At 59.2% G+C, this 20,478-nt stretch overlaps 1 protein-coding gene across 1 annotated transcript in view; it reads left to right on the forward strand.

Annotated features, from left to right (window-relative positions):
- Nucleotides 1-4,418: 4,418 nt before the first annotated feature.
- GRM4 (glutamate metabotropic receptor 4) overlaps nucleotides 4,419-20,478 on the forward strand; it is a 44,126-nt gene continuing 28,066 nt past the window's right edge. The window contains exons 1-2 of the mRNA XM_075174088.1: nucleotides 4,419-4,937; nucleotides 13,946-14,162. Of these exons, the coding sequence (XP_075030189.1) occupies nucleotides 4,419-4,937; nucleotides 13,946-14,162 (736 nt within the window). The remainder of the gene's footprint in view (nucleotides 4,938-13,945; nucleotides 14,163-20,478) is intronic.

The raw sequence follows: 20,478 nt of genomic DNA on the forward strand, positions 1-20,478 counted from the left end.
CTCTGCGTGGCGCAGGGGAATTTTTAATCAGCGTTTGATTTCTCCTGCCCAGCTGAGCCCTCACCCTGCCCCATCCAGGGGCCTTCGCAGATGGCGAGGATGGTGACGGCCGGTGGCTCGGTGGTATGGCCACCGCTAGAGGGGGGCAGGATGCCACCGTGCAGGACTGGCCCAGTGTCCTGGGGTGCTGGGCACTCGCAGGGCAGGGGCACAGCCCGGGAGCCAAGCACTGCCCATGGCCCCCTTGGCTCTCCCTGTCCCGGGGCGGCAGCACCTTCTGCAGTTCCTGACCTTCGTTAGATCAGTCTGGCTCAGGCCGGGCAATGATCTGTGCCTGGAGTCTGGAAATCCGCTCGGTTTCATTAGTCCTTGCACCGCTTTCCAGATCGTGGATCCTGGCCGTTGCATGGCTGGGATGAGGGCGATGGAAAGGCTCCTTCCTCACTGACGATGTGCTTGTGGGAAGTGGGAGGGAGCAGCATTGCTCCTTCCTTTGGCACTGTGATAAATGCCACGCTGGCCATTTATCCCCCCCCGTTTATTACCACCCTCGGGGGTGCGTACCTGCACCTGACTTGTTGCAAATCTGGCAAATATTTCTTCCCCAGGGCGGTGCTGCCCCCGCGGAGCTGTGCAGATGGGGCTGGAGGGCGGCTCCGTCCCCATAGCTCCAGTCCCTGTAGGGCTGTTCCCTGCCCCGTGAGCATGTGCTGTAGGCAGGCATCTCCCTCCAGATGTGCATCTCCCTCCAGATGTGCATCTCCCTCCAGATGTGCAGGATCAGCCTCGTGGTGGAAGGGCGGCTTTGGGGAGGTGCAGGAGCCGGGCTCCCTGGGGATGCAGAGGCTGGTCCCACACCCTGGAGGAAGGATGGGTTTCCCTCCTTCTTGCCCTTGAGCTTTAAGGGCTGGGCTCCTGCCTGCTCACCCAGCCCCACGCGCTGCCCACCCCTCCGGGCAGCACCCCAGGGCTGGGCGCATCCCCGGCACGGGTGGGACCAAGATTTGGGCTGCGCGGGGAGCAGCGGCTTGTGTGCGGCCATGGGGATGCTCGGGGCAGGTGGAGGGGGATGGGGAGAAGGGGATGCTCGTCTCCTGCCCCTTCCTGACGAGCACTCAGGCCGTTTGCAGCACAGGCTCGTTGGGCAATTCAGGCTGCATCTCCCCTAATGATTCAGCCAGGGATTCAAACCTGCTCCCCCCTCCCCTCCCCGTTATTTGCGCTTTCTTCTTGCCTGCCGTGATATTTTTACCTTCAGTTCGTTCAGATTATATGATCAAAGGAGGCACAAAGGGGAGAGAACAGAGAGGAAAAAGCTTAAAATAAGAAAGGGAGAGGCTGCGGGCTCTGGGGGCACTGCCAGCTCCGCGGGAGCTGCCGTGGGCTCGGAGGATTTTCCTGGGAGCGGGTCCACCTGGTGACCCATCGCACTTTCTCCGACGGGCAGAAATGTCGCGGCTCCTGGGGTAGGCTGCAAGAAATGACCTGATTTCAGCTGGCGTGGGGCTGCGGGGCGGGGGGCTGCGGTGTTTGAGCATCTCTGGGTCTCCCCATCATCTGCCTCCTCCCCACGGGCAGAGCCTGACCCGCTTCCAGGCTGTAGCAGGAGCCGCTTTCCCCCGCTCCGCTCCCGCTGCCGATGCATGGGATGGCTCTTGCAAAGGAGACGGGACCATGCGGAGGGTTGAGCCCTGTCCTCGATCCCCACCCCAGCGGGGCCGTGCTCGCAGGGGCTCTCCCGGCGGCGGGGCAGGCTGGGGCAGGCGGGTGTTGTGCCGCAGCACTCCCAAGCTCCTGCCTTTTGAAGCAAAGAGCTCGGCACTGGGTAATTCTGGTTGCTTAAAAGCCCCGGCTGTCAGAAACACTTTGGAAATGGGCCTTCAAGTGGCTCCGTCGGGCAGGGATGTGCATAATTTATGGAGGTGAGTTGAGGCAAGGGCCCTCCTGGCTGGGGCGGCTGTGGAGCTGGGAACCTGCTCCGTGGTGTAAAGGGGCTCGGCATGGCCGGCTCTGGCAGGCAGCACCCCTTGGGCCGGCTGAGGATCCGGCCCGGCAGGTGTGGGCTCGGATGCTGGGCTCTGCGCTTGAGCTGAGATTAATTTAAGCTGTTTCTTCGGTCTCGCTGTTGCAGCCCGTCCTGCTCGGGGAATGCATTTGTCTGCTCGGCTCTCCTTTGCTTTTTGGTGCCTTGCATTAATCATGCGCTGCCCTCGCAGCATCCATCAGCGGCTGCTTGGAGACAGCAGGGACGGGCTGCAGGGCAGAGCCTTCCCCCAAAGGGGAAACTGAGGCAGGGGGCCGCGCTGCTTGAGCAGGGGCAGCTCTGGGGCGCAGGGAGGGGGACGAAGGGCTGTCCTGCAGTGATCTCGGAGCCAAGACTGTGGCAGCACCCTGTGCCCACTCGAGGGGCTCTTTTTTTTTTTGGTGAAAGCAAAAGAGACAAGGTGAGAGCACGGGGGGTTGCGGGAGGATGCTGAGAGGTCAGACCCCCCCCAGCTCCCCGTGGCTGCGAGCAGGAGGCTCCCGCGAGGGTGTGGGGCCAGAATGGAGGGGCTGGGATGGGCTGAGCCCTCTCTGCCAGCTCCAGCGCTGGCTCTGGAGGAGCCGGCACCTCCGAGATACGGTACGGGCACCGGTGTGCTGGGGCAGGGCGGCGCTTAGCAAGAGCGGGTGGGTTTTTTCCACCTGGTGAAAGGACCAAATCTCACCCCATGCTGTTGGATGGTTAATTGGGACCCGAGGGTGCGTCCCCCCACGCTGCAGGGCAGGGCTGCTCTTCGATTGCTGCTTCTTTGGGGAGAGCAGCCGGTGATGCTGAAATGCTCCCCATGGCCGTGCACGGTGCCGGGGCTGCCAATGCGCCGTGGCCCTCGGGGAGGCGTTGGGATGCGGGTCGGATGCAGCGTGTGTGCTTGGCACATCCGTGGGCATCACCCAGGCACCGCTCCCAGTGCCCTCACCACCAGTTTTGCCCCCAGTTTCCCAAGGGACCGTTCGCTCCCTCCTTCCCCCATGGGCACCCAGCTCAGGGTCCCGAGGGCCTTTGCAGCCCGATGCTCTCAGCATGCAGCTGACCTTCCTTGCCGCTTTTAATTTGAGCAGACCCTCGGGTGGCTTGCCTGGGGCAGCCAGAAAGCCAAACTCCCTCCGCGGCTCGGGCAAGCCCTCGGTGCTGTTGATATTTGCTGCTGGAAGCTGTCGATAACGGATGCTTGCAAGGAAGCAGCTGCTGGTTCAGAAATCAGTGGCCCGAAGGAGGAGCGGCAGGAGCAGCACTGCTTAGGGTAGCGATTCGGATCCATAACGCCGGGTTTTGTCAGTGCCTGGCCACGTCGGCTCTGGCTTCGGGCACAGAGCAGCTCCCAGCCCGCTCGGTTTGCAGCGCAGCCCTTGAGATGTGGGGGCTCGTGGCAGACGATTTAAAAACCCGTTGGGAAACAGCCCCCAGCTCCTTCGGCACCTCCCTTGCTTCAGCTCGGTGGCGCAGGGGATGAGGGAGCCTGGCAGACGTGGGAGGAGGCTTGGGAAGATCTTCAGCCTCAGCTTGCTTTGCTGGGGACAGGAGCTTGTGTCTGGCTGGGCCATCGATGGGGACAAGGACAGGGCAGGTGGGAGCGGCAGGGGATGCTCAGGAGAGGAGGGGACTTGCCATTCCATGGAGTGGCTGTTTAAAGAGCAGGTTTCTCCCCAAATCAGGTCAGGGTTTAAATCAAGCTCCGCTTTAAGGCAGCCGCTTGGTTCCTGTGCCTGGCTGTGCCCTAGGGATGCTCTAGGGCGGGCGGGGACCAGGGCTGTGGGTGCATGGGGGGTTTGACCCCCTCCCAGCACCGTCTCAGGGTCTGTCCTGCCCCAGCAGCTCCCTGAAGAGGGGACGGGATGGGACGGGTCCCAGGGCCTCCCTCCAGCCCTGGTCCTGCTCCTCAGGGCAGAGTCGGGGGCCCCTGCACCGGCCCCTCCACCTGGTTTGGGCTGAGCCAAAACTGCTGGCGTGAATCAAAAAGCAAGTGAATCCCAAATCTTTTTTTGTGCAATAACCCCCAGTGCTAATTTCTGCCGGGTTCCCTGATGAAAGCTCAGAATGGCTGATGTCCTCTTCGTCCTCCCGCTTAATTTTCTCTCTTTCCCTCCCTCCCTCCTGTCCTCCCCCACCCAAGGGCTCCAGAGGAAGGACCCGAAGCTTTGCTTGGGCTCACGTCTCCGCCGCCGCCTCTTCTCCCCGGCGTAGCCATGCAGACCCCGGCCCCCCCCTGCAGCCTGGCTGCCTGCTGCTCCCCGGGGACCGGCATCACCGACGGGAGCCGCTGACGGTGCCGCGAGCGGGAGCCCGCGGGGAGCCATGCCGCCCGCCCGCGCCAGCCTCGCTCCCTGACCGCCGCCGGGTTTCGGGCCGCGAGCTCTGCCCCAGCACGGCTTTGGCGATGAGCGGGGGTTATTTTTGCATGGAGCGTCTCTCCTTCTGCCTCCTCCTGAGTGCCTGGAGCTGGGGGTGGGCGCCCGGGGGTGCCGCCAAGCCCAAAGGCCAGGGCTACCCGCACATGAACTCCATCCGCATCGACGGGGACATCACGCTCGGGGGGCTCTTCCCTGTGCACGGCCGGGGCGCGGAGGGCAAAGCCTGCGGGGAGCTGAAGAAGGAGAAGGGCATCCATCGCCTGGAGGCCATGCTCTTCGCCCTGGACCGCATCAACAACGACCCTGACCTGCTCCCCAACATCACCCTGGGCGCCCGCATCCTGGACACGTGCTCGCGGGACACGCACGCCCTGGAGCAGTCGCTGACCTTCGTGCAAGCCCTCATCGAGAAGGACAGCACCGAGGTGCGCTGCGTCAACGGCGGTCCCCCCATCATCACCAAACCGGAGCGGGTGGTCGGTGTCATCGGCGCCTCGGGCAGCTCCGTCTCCATCATGGTGGCCAACATCCTGCGGCTCTTCAAGGTAGGGCTTGGCGAGGGTAAAAATAACCACTCGGCGAAACCACCGCGGGTGTTTTTGCAGTGTTTCTGCACGCGTGCCTCTTCCTCCGCAGCTGGGGGTAGGCAGGAGCCGGCGTCTTTAAAACCCTTCTCCTGCCTCCCCCGGGTCCCTGGGGATCCCTTCCTCCATCCCCCTCCACTGACGACACTTTTAGCAGGAGGATTTTTCTCTCTTCTCCCCCGGGTTCATGGTGAGGGGGGATGCTGGTGCTCCTGGCATCAGCGGGGCTGCGGGAGCGAGGTCGCCTTGCGGGGGATGGATGGGGAGATGGGCTGAGGATGGGTGTGGGGTGGGATAACTCGGGCTGGAAGGGACCGTGGGGGGCTCAGCCCACTGCCCGTGCCCACCGGGGCCGTCTCTGGGGTCAGACCGGGTTGCTCGGGGCTTGGTTGTGGTGGATCTTGAAAACCTTTGAGGCTGGAGAGGGTCCAGCCTCCCTGGGAGCTCCCCAGGGTTTCTGGGGTGCAGCCCTCACCCTGCTCCCTGGCTGTTACCTGAGGGGGCTTCGCCGGTCTGCGGGAGTGGTGTCACCCGGGGGTACCCTGCCCGTCCCGCTCAGCACCCTGGGTGTCAGATACCCTTTGCTATCATATAATACACGCTGGGCACCTCCCTGCCTGTGGCTGTCACCTATAGACTAACGCTCTCGACTTGCCTGCCTGCAAGCAGCTGATAGTCGGGAGCATTTCAATAGAGACCCCCCTGACACCGGCTATGGGGGGTGGCTCGATAAGGGGGTGTGGATGACACCCCCAAAATGTAAGGTCACACCTGAGCCAAATGGCCGGGGTGCCGCAGGGTTGCTGCGCTCACTGCTGGGATGGAGGCAGCTGCCACCCACGGGGTGCGAGGATGGCTGGGACCGTCTGTGCTCCAGCCAGGGGACATCAGCCAGGCTGGGGACACTTGTGCTGTGTCGCTGGCACTGGGTGTGCAGGGGGGACCCGGGTGCTCAGGGCTGCGGTGGGACGAGGGCTGGCTCTGCCTCCTGCTCTCCGTGCCAGCCACGGGAAAGCCGAGGAGTTTAGAATTACTTTCCCCCTCGCTGTGCATTTATTTATCCGCAGCAACGTCCCTGGGCTGGAGAGAGTGTTTGAAGAAGAGCCCCCTCCGCAGCAAATGGCAGGGAGAAATGTAAATACTCGGCACACCCAGCAGCGGTGGGAGCCCTGTGCTGCCCCCGGAGCCGGGTCCCAGCTCTGCCTCCCCTCCCAGCACCCCGAAACCCCTCGGTTCTGCAGGGCTGATGCTGTTTTCCTTTTTCTCTTTTCCTCCTTCCTCTTCCTCCGCCGGCCCGGCGTGCTGAGAGCGCCGGGTGCCCTCCTGGGAGGGCTGGAAGCTGTTAGCAAAGACGGCAAAAACAGATCGCTGATGGAGTTTGATTTTTCTGGGTCCCTTTTTTAAAAACATGTTAATGTTCCTGGCGATGAGTGAGAGGGCTATTCAATAATTAAAATAATATAAATTAGAGGGAGCGGGAGAAACTTAAAAGCTATTTGCCAAGACAAAAAAGATTGAATGCTTGCCTCAGAGAGGAGGAGGGAGGCAGGCAGTGGGAAAGGAGGCAGGGGAGTGACAGGCGGAGGAGTGGAGGGTACCTACATCCTTTCTAGGTTGGTGTTTTTTTTTTCCTCCCCCTTCTCCTCCAATTTTCATCCTTGAGCAAAGCAGCTGTGACCCGTGCAGGGAGGATGTCACCAAGCCCGGATGCACCCATGCCCCAGCCTTGCACCCGGGCGCTGGTGCTGCTGGTGACCTGGTGGGGGCAAGTCCGAACCCCTGGGTGTCCCCAGCAACTTTAAAATCCAGAGTTGAGCTCAGCCCAACGTGACAGTGAGGAGGTGGGTGGAGGATGGAGACCTCGAAATCCCTGGGAGGGGACGATGCAGGACGAGCTCAACCCTTCCTAGACAGCAGCGAATCCCTGGGTGCGGGTGACGGGGTGTGCATGCGGGTGGGTGCAGAGTGGCTGCACTCCCCGGCGGTCCCCAGCACAGGGACGTCATTCCCATGGGACGTGGGGGCTCACCCCGCTCGCTGGGCACAGCCGTGTTCCCGCAGCAGTGGGGGCTCGGGGGGCTCGAGGAGGCTCTTCCCCCCGTCACGACCTGAGAGCTGCTGCTGCTCTTTGTTATTCAAATAGTGGGTTTATGGCAGGGACATGCTTAAAATGAAAATAAGGCAACTTCCATTTCACGCCGCTGCTGACCTTTAAGCGCGGGTGACTCCGCTCTGAGGTTCAGCAAAGCGTTTGCCTTCCCTGGCATGGCTGCGCAGGCGGTTGCCTTTGCCCATTCCCTCGGGAATGTCACTTGCCGGAGCTCTGGCTCCTGCCATGGCATCGTGGCATGAAGCAAACACTGCTCGTGTCCCCCTCAGCACCCACGCCAGGAGCCGCGGCGTTCCCCCAGCAAGGGGATGCTGGTGTAAAGTACTGGGAGCCGAAACACGGGGAAGCACCGGGGGTGCCTGTGCTGGATGGGGCTCGGTGGCGGGGAGCGCGGGGGCATTTCAAGTGCCCTCTCAGTACTTTGATTTTTAAATCGCTGACGTGGTTCTCCGAGAGGGTTGTAGCACATCCAGCGAGTGGCACGGGCACGAAATCAATTAGAAAGTACAAGAAGGTGAGGAGCAAACAGCTTCCCCCCTGCCCGCCCCGGCGCCCGGGTGTGCGCTCCCACCCGTGCACCCATCGGACTGCAGCGGGAGCCATCCCCTCCCTTTGCCGAGCTGTGTTTCAACCACAGCACCCCTCGCCCTGCTCCCGGCAGCGGTAGGTGGGTTGCAGCAGCTCTGCATCCCACCCTGCAAGTGCTGCAGAGCCCTCACTGGGAGGGGGTCACAGCGGCCCCCCCCAGTTTATCCCCAGGAGCTTGGAGCAGCCCCATCTCTACCTCCAACCATACGCATGGTGGAGGTGGCCGTTCCTGCCCCGGATGATGCTGTCCCCCCTCCACGGTCCCTCGCCCCATCCCACGCTCCCTTCCTGTCCATCCCGCCCTGCTCCATCCCCGCTCCGCTCCCGCACAGCCCAGCAGCCCTCCCCCACTGGCGGCGAGCCTTGCCCCTCCCTGCCAGGGGTTTTGTCGCTCCCACGCTACATAAATAAATAACGTGTCCTTCGTTAGATGCCACTGCCTAATTAAAGCTGTACATCAGTGGAACAACTTGCAGATGTGGCATCCTCTGTCCAAGCCGGTTTCATCACTCCTCGTAGCTCTGCCTGCAGAAAAACCTTCCCCCGAATCCCTGGTCTCGGCTCCCTGCGATAGCATCTCTCTGGCGTCACTGCAAGAGCTTTCTGGCACGATCCAGCTCCTTCCCACCCCTTTCCACTGGCTTTCCAGCCCCAGCTCTACCCGATTTCTCCTGAACCACCACAGCAATGATGGTGTCAAAGGAACCAGGTCCGTCCCCTGCAAATGTGATCAGGGTCTGGGGTGCATTTTTCAACCCCATCCAGAAAGAACTGGGACAGCTCGAGCGCTCAGCCGGGGCGAGGAGCACCCCTGGTGAGAGGATGGACTCGACACGGGCCGGACACTTTGAGGCGCTTGTTTTCTCCGTGGCAGTGAGTGCAGCAGCTCTTTTTAGCACAGGGGTGTTGTACAGCATGAATAATTCACCTGATGGAGGACGCTGCTCATCGCGCGTGCGGCGGGAGCCGAGTGTGCTCCGCACCTGCAGGCACGCGAGGTTTTGCTGCCTGGGGCCGGGTTGCTGCAGCCGGAGGGATGCAGAGCTGGATCAGGCCCCGCGGTGCTGAGCCCCCCAGGCTTGTGATTGCTCCCCACCACGGGGGATGCCCCAAGGCTTTGGGGGCGGTGGGACGGGAGGGATGCTGCATTCGGCACCACGCTTCCCCACTTAGTGGGTAAATAACCTTCACGAAGGCGGGAAGGTGGAAATCGGCCGGGGGACGCTCTGATTAATCACCCGCATCGCTCCTGCCACTTCATTTCCTTGTTCTTCACTGGGTTTATTAAAACAAATTGCAGCTGCCTGGCTCCCCCGGGCTGCTCCGGCCCCGGCGGCTCCCCCCTCGGTCCCCTGGCATGGCTCTGGGAGGAGGAGCGGGAGGCCGAAGGCAGAGGGGATGGCAGGTCCGGAAGGGCAGCGGCCGTGGCTCTCTGCTTTGCTCTCAGCTGGGATGGGAGCTGGGATTTTTGGGGGAAAAAGGGATGCAACCGCTCTCTGGCAGCACCGGGGTTTCCTGCTGGAGTGGCCTCCCTGGCGTGGGAAGCCAGGTCCGTGGGCAATTAAGAAAAAGTTTTCTTTCTCATGGCTGCTTTTACGTCTGCCCCGGCACCCCCGGATGAGCCATCTCCTTTCGGCGTAAGCCCACGCCAGGGCTGGCCGGGAGATCCTCCCGCACTGCCGCGCTTCCCGGAGCTTTATTTCTTGACAAGAGCCAGATTTCCTGAAGGGACCGATCAGCCCGTGCCCGGCCGGCGTCGGCCCCGGCGCTGGAGCTGCCTGATTTACAGGCTGCGTTTAACAGGTCGCGGCAAAGGAGCGGCCAGGTCGGGGAGTCCGTTGGTCCCTGCCCCAAGCTGTGTCCCCTGGAGCCTGGCTGTCGCGTGTCACCCCGGAGCGGCTGCCTTTCGGTGGCACCGGAGCTGGGAAATGGAGGAATTTGTTATCGGCTCCGCGTTGTGTCGGTGCATTGCGATGCCTGAGCGATTTGCTTGCCCTGTCCCCATTTTCAGTTGGGGAAACTGAGGCACGGAGACTTGGTGAGCGGTCCAGGGTCTGCGGGGTGTGGGATCTTTCTCGCTCTCCGAGGAGATGCTGAGGGCTGGATCCTGTCTTGGCACTGGGCCTGATCCTGTGCCCCAGGGAAGGGGCAGCGGGCCAGGGGCTCTGCTCCAATGCCAAGGTCTGACCATCCCCGCTCAGCCTCTCGCTCCTCCAGCCCCTGCGGTGCTTTACACTCTTCCTAATTAAAAGCTGCCGTCCAAATGGCTCGATGATGGAAATTCTAATTAAATCAATTCCATCTTGTCGGTGAACCAGAGGTTTGCATAAGATACGCATGAAATTAATAATTATGGTTAGGGAATTAGCTGCTCCCGACCCCGTCTCTGGCATGGGGGGGCTGGTGCCAGGAGCAGCGGGGCCGGAGCAGGAGCCCCTTCTCGTGGGGATGCTCCCGACCGGCGTGCGTGGCTCTGGCTCTGCAATGGCCTCTTTGTTTTTCGGCTCCTTCCCTCCTGGCTGCTCGGGCTGATGTTCAGGTTGATGGTTTAGGCTGGAGCATTGCAGCCCCCCAAGCCTCGGCTGGGGCCGCGCTGAAATCGCCGCCTTTGCCTAATTTTCCCCGATCTGGAGGGGATTCTGTCCGCCGCCGGTAGAGAAAATGCCGCATCAGCTCATAAGCCGGCGGTAATGAAATGGGTACGAAATCAAGGTGTGTTTGCGGTGCATTGTGTGAGGTTGATCACACCAGTCCGTTGACCCAGGGGCTGGGGGGAGCAGGATGACACCCCCAACCCCGGCTCCTGCCTGCTCTCTTACCCTGAGGGACATCTCTCCAGGTTGGGGGTGCTTCTAGACGATGCTCACTCTGGTTTTCGGTTCAAAATAAGGGAAGAAGGAGGTTTTTCCCCCTGCCCTGGGGTTACTCCTGGATCTAGATGGAGCCTTGGGGCGCAGGAGAGCTGGTCCCGCTGATTTCCCCCCCCCACCGTGGTATTTATCCCAGGCTGGCGATGAGCCAGGCGAGGTACCACCGGTGCCCAAATATGCAGCTGAGATACGTTTCCAGCTCCCCCTCCCCACCGCATCCTTCTTCTTTCTAAGAACCTTGAATTCCCTGCCTGCGTTTTGCTTTTATGGACCTAAAAGGACTTTTGTCTTTTATCTGAGAAAATAGCTGGTGCCAGGAGTTGGGCTATTGTAGACCAGGAGATCAAAAAGGCAGAGGGGGAAAAAGGCAGCAGTCGTCTGTGAAACGGTCATTTGGGAACTGGTATTTTATTTTCACTTCCGTCCAAGGCAGAGGAGTCAGAGAGAAAAGCTCTTTCCAGTTGTTTATTAAAATACAACTTCCAGTTCGTAGCCTGTAGATCAACAGGTATTTTCTAGGGTTCGTTTTCCAGCAGGAGGGGCACCCCGGGGGTTAAACCCAGACGCATCCCGGGCACTTGGGCTTGGATGGGATGCACGGTGTCACGGGGAAATAGCTGGGAAGTCTCCATCGCCAGTGCCCTGCTGAGGAGGCAGAGATCTATTTAAACTAAACCGCTTTGTAGAGAAAAATTCACTGGGAAAGGATCCTCTGGAAAGGCAGGCTTGCATTTCTGCCCCCAAATCTCCTTTGACGTGGGCACCGCTGCTTTCCGTGCCCACTCGCCCTCGTGGCATGGGCACGCTGCGTGCATCGCCTCCAGCCCAAGCCCCCGTGTCCATCCTTCGGGCAGCACCGCTGCAGGCGAGGCAGGGAGGAGGCAAGGGGAGCAGCCCCCCCGTTCCCTCCCCAGGATGAATGATTGCCAGCCGAGCGCCTCGCCTGCTGAGCAGAATTTTAATCGAGTCTCATGCACCGGCTCCCGGTCACAGATACCCAACGAGTAGATCACAGCCCCTCAGAAAGGAGCACAAAGCAGATTGTCACGGAGAGTAATCCTATTTGTGCCTTGATAAAGGTTCCTTCCTTTCCCTCTCCCACTCCTTCTCCATCTCTCCCTTTTTTCATCTTATACTTTGCAGGTAGGTAGAAGGGTGGCTGCTCCTTTCCAGGGGCCTTTTAGCATTCAGGTGGAGTCGTGGGTTTATAACACCGGTATCGCATTTAATAGAGAGAGAGAGGGGAGTGGGAGAGGGGAAAATAATGGAGAAACAAAGGAGAAACTGAGATGCAGCCTGGAGCAGGAGCGGAGGAGGATGGGGTGGGTCGTGAGGGTTGGGAGACCAGGGTGGCTCCGGTGCAAGTCCCCCCGTCCTCGGTCTGCCACTATCCAGGCGGTGCTGTGCCCGCCGGGACGGGGGCTTCTCCCAGCCTCGGGGCAGGGACGGGTCGGACGAGGGGTGGGATGGGATGATACTGGTGTTTAACCAGGGAGCCGTGGTGAAGCACCATCATTAAGAGGCAGGTACCAAAATTTCAGGTTCAGTAGAGTGGCTCGATCTTATCACCCTAAACCTCTCCCCGGCCCCTCTGAGCCCACCCAAGGTGTCTCTGCTGCTGGGAATTGGCTAATTGCTTAACGGGGAGTGGTGATGGGTGAGGCCAAAAGAGCCTGAGCTGATTTGGGCATCCGGCACGACCCAGGTGCCTGCTGAGCCCGGGGGATTACTGGGATTATTGCAGTCCCCCGTGGCTCTGGCAGCATTTGTGCTCCGGCGATTACTGAATTATTCCTAAACTGGATTAGAGGGAGCAGGAGAGGGGGAAAGTCTTCTAAGAGCTGGGGATTGCTGCTCTGCACCCACTTTGCCCCCAAGGCATGGGGAAGTTTGGGATCGGCGATGCCCTGGGCTGTTCCTCCTCCCTTTGCTCTGATCTGGCAGTAAAGCAGCATCTGGGAGGGGAGCGGGCGGCCGGACCCTTCCCCGGGCTGTGCCGGCTCCGGGTAGGGCTGTTGCCATCTCTGCAGCCGTGTAGCCACGGTGAGGCTGTACCGTGGCGGCTGGCTGAGCTCCAGCCCCTGCGATTATATCGCTGCTGAATTTAAAACCTTGCCCTTGCATTGTGGGGCTGCACCCGGGAGAGGTGTGGGGTACCTGCCCGGGGGTGGGACGAGGGGACGATGGATGGGGCTGTCTGGGAATTCGGTACGTCTTTGGTAGGGAGCTTCATGCTAGTGGGGAGAACTTGGGCTTGATAATTTAATAAGCCTTTTCCATCTTTAAGATAAATTAACATCTGTGGTGTGTTTTGGAGATGTAAAGTGCTCTGTAAGTGCGAAGCATCGCATGATCCTCCGGTGCTAAATCATTCTAATGTACTGTGCGAGGTGCGGCAGCTCTGGTTAATTTAAATGGCTTATTTATGGCTTGGGAGGACAGGACCTGGTGGGGTGGGGTCGGATCTGTCCTGGGGCAGGAAGCCAAAGGGAGACCTTAGCAGTGCTGTCCGGGGCAGGAGCAAGGTTTTCTATTTGGCCTCTCCCATTCTGGGCACATCCGATGCTTGGGAAACCCTCCTGGGGTCCTGCTGGGCGTCCCTGAGCTTCAGGTGGTCCCCGAGCCCCGACATCTCCAGGGGCTGGGCCAGCCTGTGTGCCCAAGGCTTGGTACCTGCTTTCCCCGGGTGGTGCTGGTCCCCTTCGCCCAGGCAGCACCCAGAGGCACCCACAGCTCTCGTTCTGGCCGGCACCCGAGGAGCACAGAGGGGAGGTCAAGGTAGGCAGGCACGTTACATGCAGAAATGAAAGCTTGGGATGCTCTGAACCTCTCCCTGCAAAGCCCAGGGCTGCCCGGCTCCTTGGTGGACCTTGAAGGGACTTACTGGTGGCTGCTCTGCCCCGGGACTGGTTTCTGTTCTTCCTCGGGAGATCCTGGAATCCTTCTGACCGGCTCTGCCCAGCCAGGCACTTCTGTGGGCAGAAACGTAAAGCAGCAGCTCTGCGCTTTCTGATGGTTTTATTTTCCCCCTTCCCAGACATCGGGGTGTGTGGGGCTGGAGCGGGCGGAGGAGATGTGTGTCCTGGTGTGGGTTGGGGTGGTTTTGTGTCTCCTGTACCCAAATATGAATGGAAATCACCAGCTCAAAGCCTTTGGGTTGCCACCAAGACCCAGTAGAGCTGATCACCCTCCACTTCATGGTCTCCCCTCCATGAGTTGCCGGTCCTGGGTGCTGTGGAGCATCCCATGTCTGTCTGGTGGCACGTGCTCCCACCTGACCCATAGTCCTCCTTGATTTCCACCTCCCTCTCCTCCAGAGCAGGGCTTTGGGAGCTTGGGCAAGGTGAGGGCATTGCAGTGGGGTGGAGATCACCTTTCTCCTGACGCTTTGTCTTTCTCAGATCCCCCAGATCAGCTATGCCTCCACCGCGCCGGACCTGAGTGACAACAGCCGCTACGACTTCTTCTCCCGCGTCGTCCCGTCCGACACCTACCAAGCCCAAGCCATGGTGGACATTGTCAAAGCCCTCAAGTGGAATTATGTCTCCACCTTGGCCTCCGAGGGCAGCTATGGCGAAAGCGGCGTGGAGGCCTTCATCCAGAAGTCCAGGGAGGATGGTGAGTGGGTTTCCCCCGGGATGGGGGCTCGGCGTGGGCTTTGGAGCAGCTGGGGCTGGAGGAGAAAAGGCAATGGATGGGAATGGAGGGATGCATCTGGTTGGGTTTCTCGGCCTGAGCTGGGATGTGGTTGCAGTGCACGAGCAGGGGTGGATGGCGCGGTTTGGGGGACGATCCCAGGGCAGTGCAGGTTTTGGGGCTGGACACTGTGGTGTCCAGCAAGAATCCAAGCTCTCCAGCAAGGATCAGGACCAGCAATCCCAAGCTGCCTCCGCTCCGCAGGGCAGGCTGCTTTATTGCTGCCAGCTCCTTTCGGAAAGCATCTTGAGATCCCGTTCCCTGCTCACCAGGAGACCTCGGATCCGCCGAGCCGGTGGCTGCTGAGCTGGTCTAACCCCCTCCCTCCGTAGCTGAGCCACGGCGCTGAGCCGCGTTCCAGAAGACAAGACTTTTACAAAGGTTTTAACAGAAAATAAAGTTGGCACCAACACGTGCTTCGCCCAATTTTAGTGGAATTATCCCCGAGGGCAGGTGCTTTAACTTGTCTATGGGCTTTGGACAGGCGGAAAGTCCGTGCTCAGCAAAACTCTTTGGGAGGATTTGTCTGGAGCCAGAATCGTTTTGCTGACGGGAGCGCTGGGATGCTTAGGGGGGATTAGCAGCCTCGGGAGCGGCGGAGGAGCCACTGGTGGCCGAGCATCAGTCCCAGGACCGGCTGGGCTGGTGAGGAGCCCCGGGGTGTTGCTGTCGTGGGTGCTATTACCATGAGCCCAAAGCCGCCTTGCGACCCCGCGGAGGGACCGGCACAGCACCGGGGTCCCTCCTCGCTCCGGCATTGCTTCGCCTCCGCAGCATCGTGTGCACGGGGCGAGACGGGAGCTAAAGAGTGTTTTCCGAGGCAGTTAAAACCCTGCAGCGCGCAGGCTGCTGCCTATTACTGGCTTAACTGTATCTGAATGGCACATTAAGTTCTGGCAAAATCTGTGGGACACCAGCCTATCTGGAGCTAGTCAAACTGTGTTATGGCCTTATAAATGGATAAAGGGAATAAAAACTTCTAGGTGACGAGCTCCTAATCAAAGCCCTATAAATAGGAACAGCGTTAATTCTGTCTCGCGCGCGCGCGCCCTGGCACTGGGAACCGGCTGTGCTTTTAATATGCAGAGGAATCCATCTGGGGATTCAACCTGGAATCTGCTCTTCAGGATTTTAACTTGAAAAGCAGAATATTTTCACGGGGCTGGGGTTTTGCAAGGAGGAGCGCGTGGGGATGCTTCGGAGTAGGCGGGCGCGATGCTTGTTGTACGGCTGGGCGCGGGGCGTGCGCGGGGATGCGGGTGCGAGCACGGGGTGCCTGCGCTGCGCCGGGGCTGTGTCTGCACGCAGCCGGGTGTGCCGGCGAGTTGCTGCAGGGGATGCACAGGGCTGCAGATGGGAAGGTGCCATCGGGCATATGTGGTGCCCGGCAGGTCTGGGGAGGGCGGGATGGGGTGCCCCGCGGGATGGGGTGCCCCGCGGGATGGGGTGCCCTGTGGAAGGGCTGCAGGGCTGCGAGCAAAGGGCTGCGTTTATGGCTCTAACAGCTCCGCCGCTGACCCTGCCGGGGTTTGTAAATGCTAACAGCAGCCCCATCTGGCTAGTGACGATAATGAGCTTCTCATCCGACTACAGGAGGAATAAGGGACAGCAGCCTTTTGTGGGGGTGGGGGGGCATTTTGCATTATTGTAAGCATTTTTCCACCCAAAAAGGAGAGTTTTCTTGCCCGCCCGTGGGGTGCCCAGGGCAGGGCTGATGGGACCGCTGGGTGAGACGGGGAGGTGACAGGAATACTGGGTTAAGCAGCTTCGTCAGCCCATGCCTGGCCCTGTTGTGCCCTTATCCTGCAGCAAGCACGGCTGGAGGATGCTCTCCTGCCCCTTCCATGGCTGCTGCTCCCCGGGGGGTGCCGGGTGCTGGGCTGCGCGTGGCCAGGAGGAGCGGGTTGTTGCACAGGCACGATTCGAACCCACGTTCCTCCTCCATTAAGCACCAGTAAGAAGCGGTCGTCGTGACTGGTGGTCCCACTGCAGCACGAGCACGTCTTCTTTGAGATACCTGTGGTTACCGTGAATTCCTACAACCAGATGGTTAATGATATGATGGCATAATTGCAGAGTAAACGAGTGTACGTGGAGTCGAAATGCACGCGTATTAATCCGGGGCTGAGGCAGTCCTGTAATTTGTGTATCCACATAACCCAACGATTATGTGCATTAGTGATAATTTAGTTATCAAAAAGCATCATGCCACTGTAATTGCGGTATAACAGCGGCGTAAGCGCAGCCCGTGCGTTATCAGCAGTAACGCCGCTTCCCTGCTCGCGCTGCAGGAACGCGTCTCTTCATAAGAGCCGTCATACATCAGCACGAGCGCGGGGCCCCGGGGAAGCGGCTCTCCCTTGGGTGCCTGGGCGGGCTCCGACCTGCGCCCTAAAGCATCTCCCCTGGGAGGGAGCGCTGCTTGGCCCCTGGAAGGTAGCTCCGCAGCCGTGAATAACGGTGCAGTCGGACCAAGAATGTGGTTTTTCTTTTTTTTTATTTATTTTTCCTTTTTTTTTTTCTTTTCCTTTTCTTTTTTTTTTTTTTTTTTTTATTTTATTTGAAAATCCCCCAGCCTTGTCTCCTGTGGTGGCAACTGCAAGGACGGAAGAAGAGCCGGGCTGTATCTGCTTGGCCTTTCTTGGCCCTTGGTCTTCCCCCATAAATAGGAACTGCTCCGCTGACACCAAAAGGCTTTACATCAGCGCAGAGCCGCTGGGCATGGGTGAAGGATCCGTCCCCGTCTTTTATAGCCTGTTTGTATACGCCTGGCTCTCATTTGCGCTTCTCTGGCAGCGTAAAGGGTCCTGCGATTTATTGCCGCTTCAAGGTGCCTCCAGCCTGTCAAAGTGATGTAAAAGAGCTGTTGGTTGACTCAGGATCTGGCCTCTGCCTAGGGCTTGCCAGCAGTTTGTCAAGCGGCAGAGTCTGCCCGTGCCGGGGTATTTATGCCGGGAGAAGAGCCAGCCGACCCCGGGATCGGGGTGAGCATCTCCCCGCGCTCCTCCCGAACAGCGTTCTGCTTCATTTTTCATGCCAAGCCTGAGTCTTCAGGGTTGGTTTTTATTTCCATCAGGCAATAATGCTCATCGCTGTAGTTAGCAGTTAGCATTCAGGCTGTTTGCTTTCTGATGCGTTATCAACTTGACCTTCAGTTTCAAGCTTTAGCAAAGCCTCACGTTAAAGCCTTCGCCGTCGCAGTGGAAAGCGTTTCTGCTCAAGGCACAAACCGACCCCCTCCGCCGGCGGGGGGAGAAGAAACTCGCCCTGGGGACAGGTTGTTCCTCCAGCCGGGGCTGGCCCTGGGCTACCAAGACAGCCTGACCTGGGAGGGCCGTTATATCTTATATATTGCATCTGGCAATCATGCTGGTGGCCCCCGGTGATTGCACCGATGGCCGGACAGTCTTTATTCACTAGAGTGATGGTTTTTTGGGCGCTAGCATTGCAGAGATGAAATGTCTGCAAAGGATGAATTTTTTTTGGCCATTTTAAAGTGTTTTAAGTGCTCCCCCAAAGCATCCTGCAAAGGCAATGGGTGTCAGCTGTATTTACACCTTGCACCACGGTGCAAGGCAGGGCCAGCAGCGGGGTGTCCCCAGCGTCCCCATCTCCTCTTGTGCAGCATCTCCCATGACCCTGATCCGTGGCGTCGTTTAGTGGACGGACAGACCCACCCGCAGCCCTTTAGCTCTGCACGTGTTGACATCTCCGCTGTCGCCGAGCTCTCGGAGATGAAGTATGAGATTTATGTTTATGTAATTTAGCTGGTGAGCACGGCATGTTATGCCATGCGTTGTAATGTGCAGCGCTCGGTTTTGTGAAGAGGGTAATATTTCCAGCCAAACGCAAGACTCCTTAGTCATGTGTCTGGATCAATTTTACATTGTCATTTCCCCCCGCTATTGTTTTATCCTTCGCTGAGTTTTCTATATTTTTAGTTAAGAGGCTGATACATATTTGTGATGCATTTGTTCGTCCCCACGTGACATTCATGGCTGTCTCTTTCTGGTTTTAACCAGGTTCGTTACTTTTGGGTTGATGCATCAGGATGTCACCCCCAAAAAGCCGCTCCCAAGTCTTAAGGCATAAGCAAGCATCGAATATGACTTTACAGCAGATTTCTATATGCAATCCTGGAGGTTGCTAATCCCGGTTATTTGCTGGCCTTGGGGATCATCCCATCCTGCGGATGCCGTCCCCATGGGATGGAGGGGATGGATGGGAGGATGATGCTGGTGGGTACCTGCCCCTGGAGTTTCCCCCCCCCCAGCGATGCGTGCAGGAGTCGAAGCAAGTGACCTTCAGCCCCGTGACAGCGAGGTGTGATGAGCGGTAGGGCAGAGCCAGCTCCCTTCCAGCCCCGAGGACGGCTGCTCTTCTGCAGTCAGCACTCAATTACCGCGGCTCACCGGAGGGCTGTTATTTGCTGCCGGCGTCTCGGCTCCTCAGCCAAATCCTCCCATTCAGCAGCCGGCGCAGAGCTGGACATTTTTTTTCATGGCACGATGCCGAGAGCCTGAAGGGTCCCCTCTCTGCGGGAAGGCTGGGTTTTGGGTGAATCTTTTCCTGCAGGTGTTTTCTGGCTGATAACACCGAGGGTGGTGGCATCGCTGTCCCCTGTGGGGCTCGAACGGGGCATCTCTGAGGGGTCCTTCCACAGCGTGGCTCAGAAAGGGTCCCTGGCACCCGCGGGCCAAAATCATGGTTATACCCATCCCCGTCCCACCCCCTGCCCAAAAATTAGCCCCAGCTCTTGCTGGATACGGCACCTTTTCGTGCTGGATGGGGCAGCCGGAGGGACAGGTCTGGTCACCAAGGCTCTGCTGCTATCGCCACTTCGGGTCCTGAAACTCTTGCAGGCTCCTCGGAGGCAGAAACCACATTTTCTGGGTTATTTTCCTATTTTCTTTCCCCCCACTGCTTCTTTTCTTTTTGCTACTGTCAACACTGTGTACCCCAATACAGCCTGAAGGGAGGCGTGCCTCAGTTTCCCCACCTAAAATACCTTCCCTGCCCTTGAGCTCTTTGCTGGTGGATGCAAAGTGTCCTGCAGGCTGGGACTGGGGAGAGCCAGAGCTGGACTGGGGAGGGCCAGAGCTGGACTGGGGCTGCTGGGCTGGGAAAACGCTCCTTCTAGCCCCAGAGCTCGCTCCGTTTGCTGGCTGCAATCTGGCTGTAAATAACCCTGCCCTGGCCTCTTAACTCTGCTCCTTGTTTTCACGTCTCGCAGAGCTCCCTTTGTGCGGTGGAAGCGGGGCGGGAGGCGAGCGGGGCCGGAGGAAGAGGAGCTATTAGTTGTGGTCGAGGCTGGCGCGCGGGCTCTGGCTTGCAGCCCAAACCTGGGCTTTGGAGGCAGCCCGAGTCGATATCTTGCTCTTTAATATTTTCGGTGTGTGTTGGGGGGTGCCCGCGGGCTGGAGACCCGGCCTGGTTGTGCCAGGGAAATGCTGGTGGCTCCGTGGAGCTCCCGGGAGGTCTGGTCTGAGATGGGGTGAGATGGGAGACGCAGCGCCGGGGGAGCGTGTGTGTTCTTCTGTGTGGGCTTGGGTTAGGAGAGATGAGCTAAATGATTACGAAAAATGAGATAAATGCAGGAAAAAGCTGTCTTTGCTTTCAGGACTCATCTGGCACTTCAAGCCCCAGCTCCAGGAGTCATTTGATGGGTGAGGGTCTCTGCTGCAAAGAATAAACTCAAGCCTCTGACTGCAGAGCGACGCTCCCTTTGCAGAGCAGTAGAAGGGGGAAAGACTGCAAAATCTTGCTATAAACCTCCCCCAAAACCCCAGAGTCCCCTGGCTCTTCCCGGTTCAGGGCTGGAGCAGGGTGAGGGGGAAGGAGACGCAGCCCAAGGGGCAGCTCGCCCGCAGAGGGGCTGCAGGAGCTGGGGGGCTTGACTCGCCTGAGCCCCTGATCAGGTCTTTAGCAGAAGATCCTGCCCACGGACAGGGTCTGTGGTGAGAAACTTGAATTTTCTGCTCCTTGACTTCCCACCCAAGGCCCTAGGTTTGAGCTGAAGACTTGGGTTTTTTTCCCCTTCTTTTCCCCATTGCAAATTCATTAATTACTGATTTAGCCTGGCAATGCAGGCAGTTGAAAAGCAGGCGCAAATTGCTCAGATTCATAATGTTTGATGAGATTTCAAAACACTGAAGAGCAGCATTTGAGCCAGTTCCAGGGATGAGGCAGGCGGCAAGTGCCAGGAGCCTCCGGTGATGGGGACGCGTGATGCAGAGCC

Source organism: Calonectris borealis, chromosome 26 (assembly GCF_964195595.1).
Source record: "Calonectris borealis chromosome 26, bCalBor7.hap1.2, whole genome shotgun sequence".
NCBI lineage: Eukaryota > Metazoa > Chordata > Aves > Procellariiformes > Procellariidae > Calonectris > Calonectris borealis.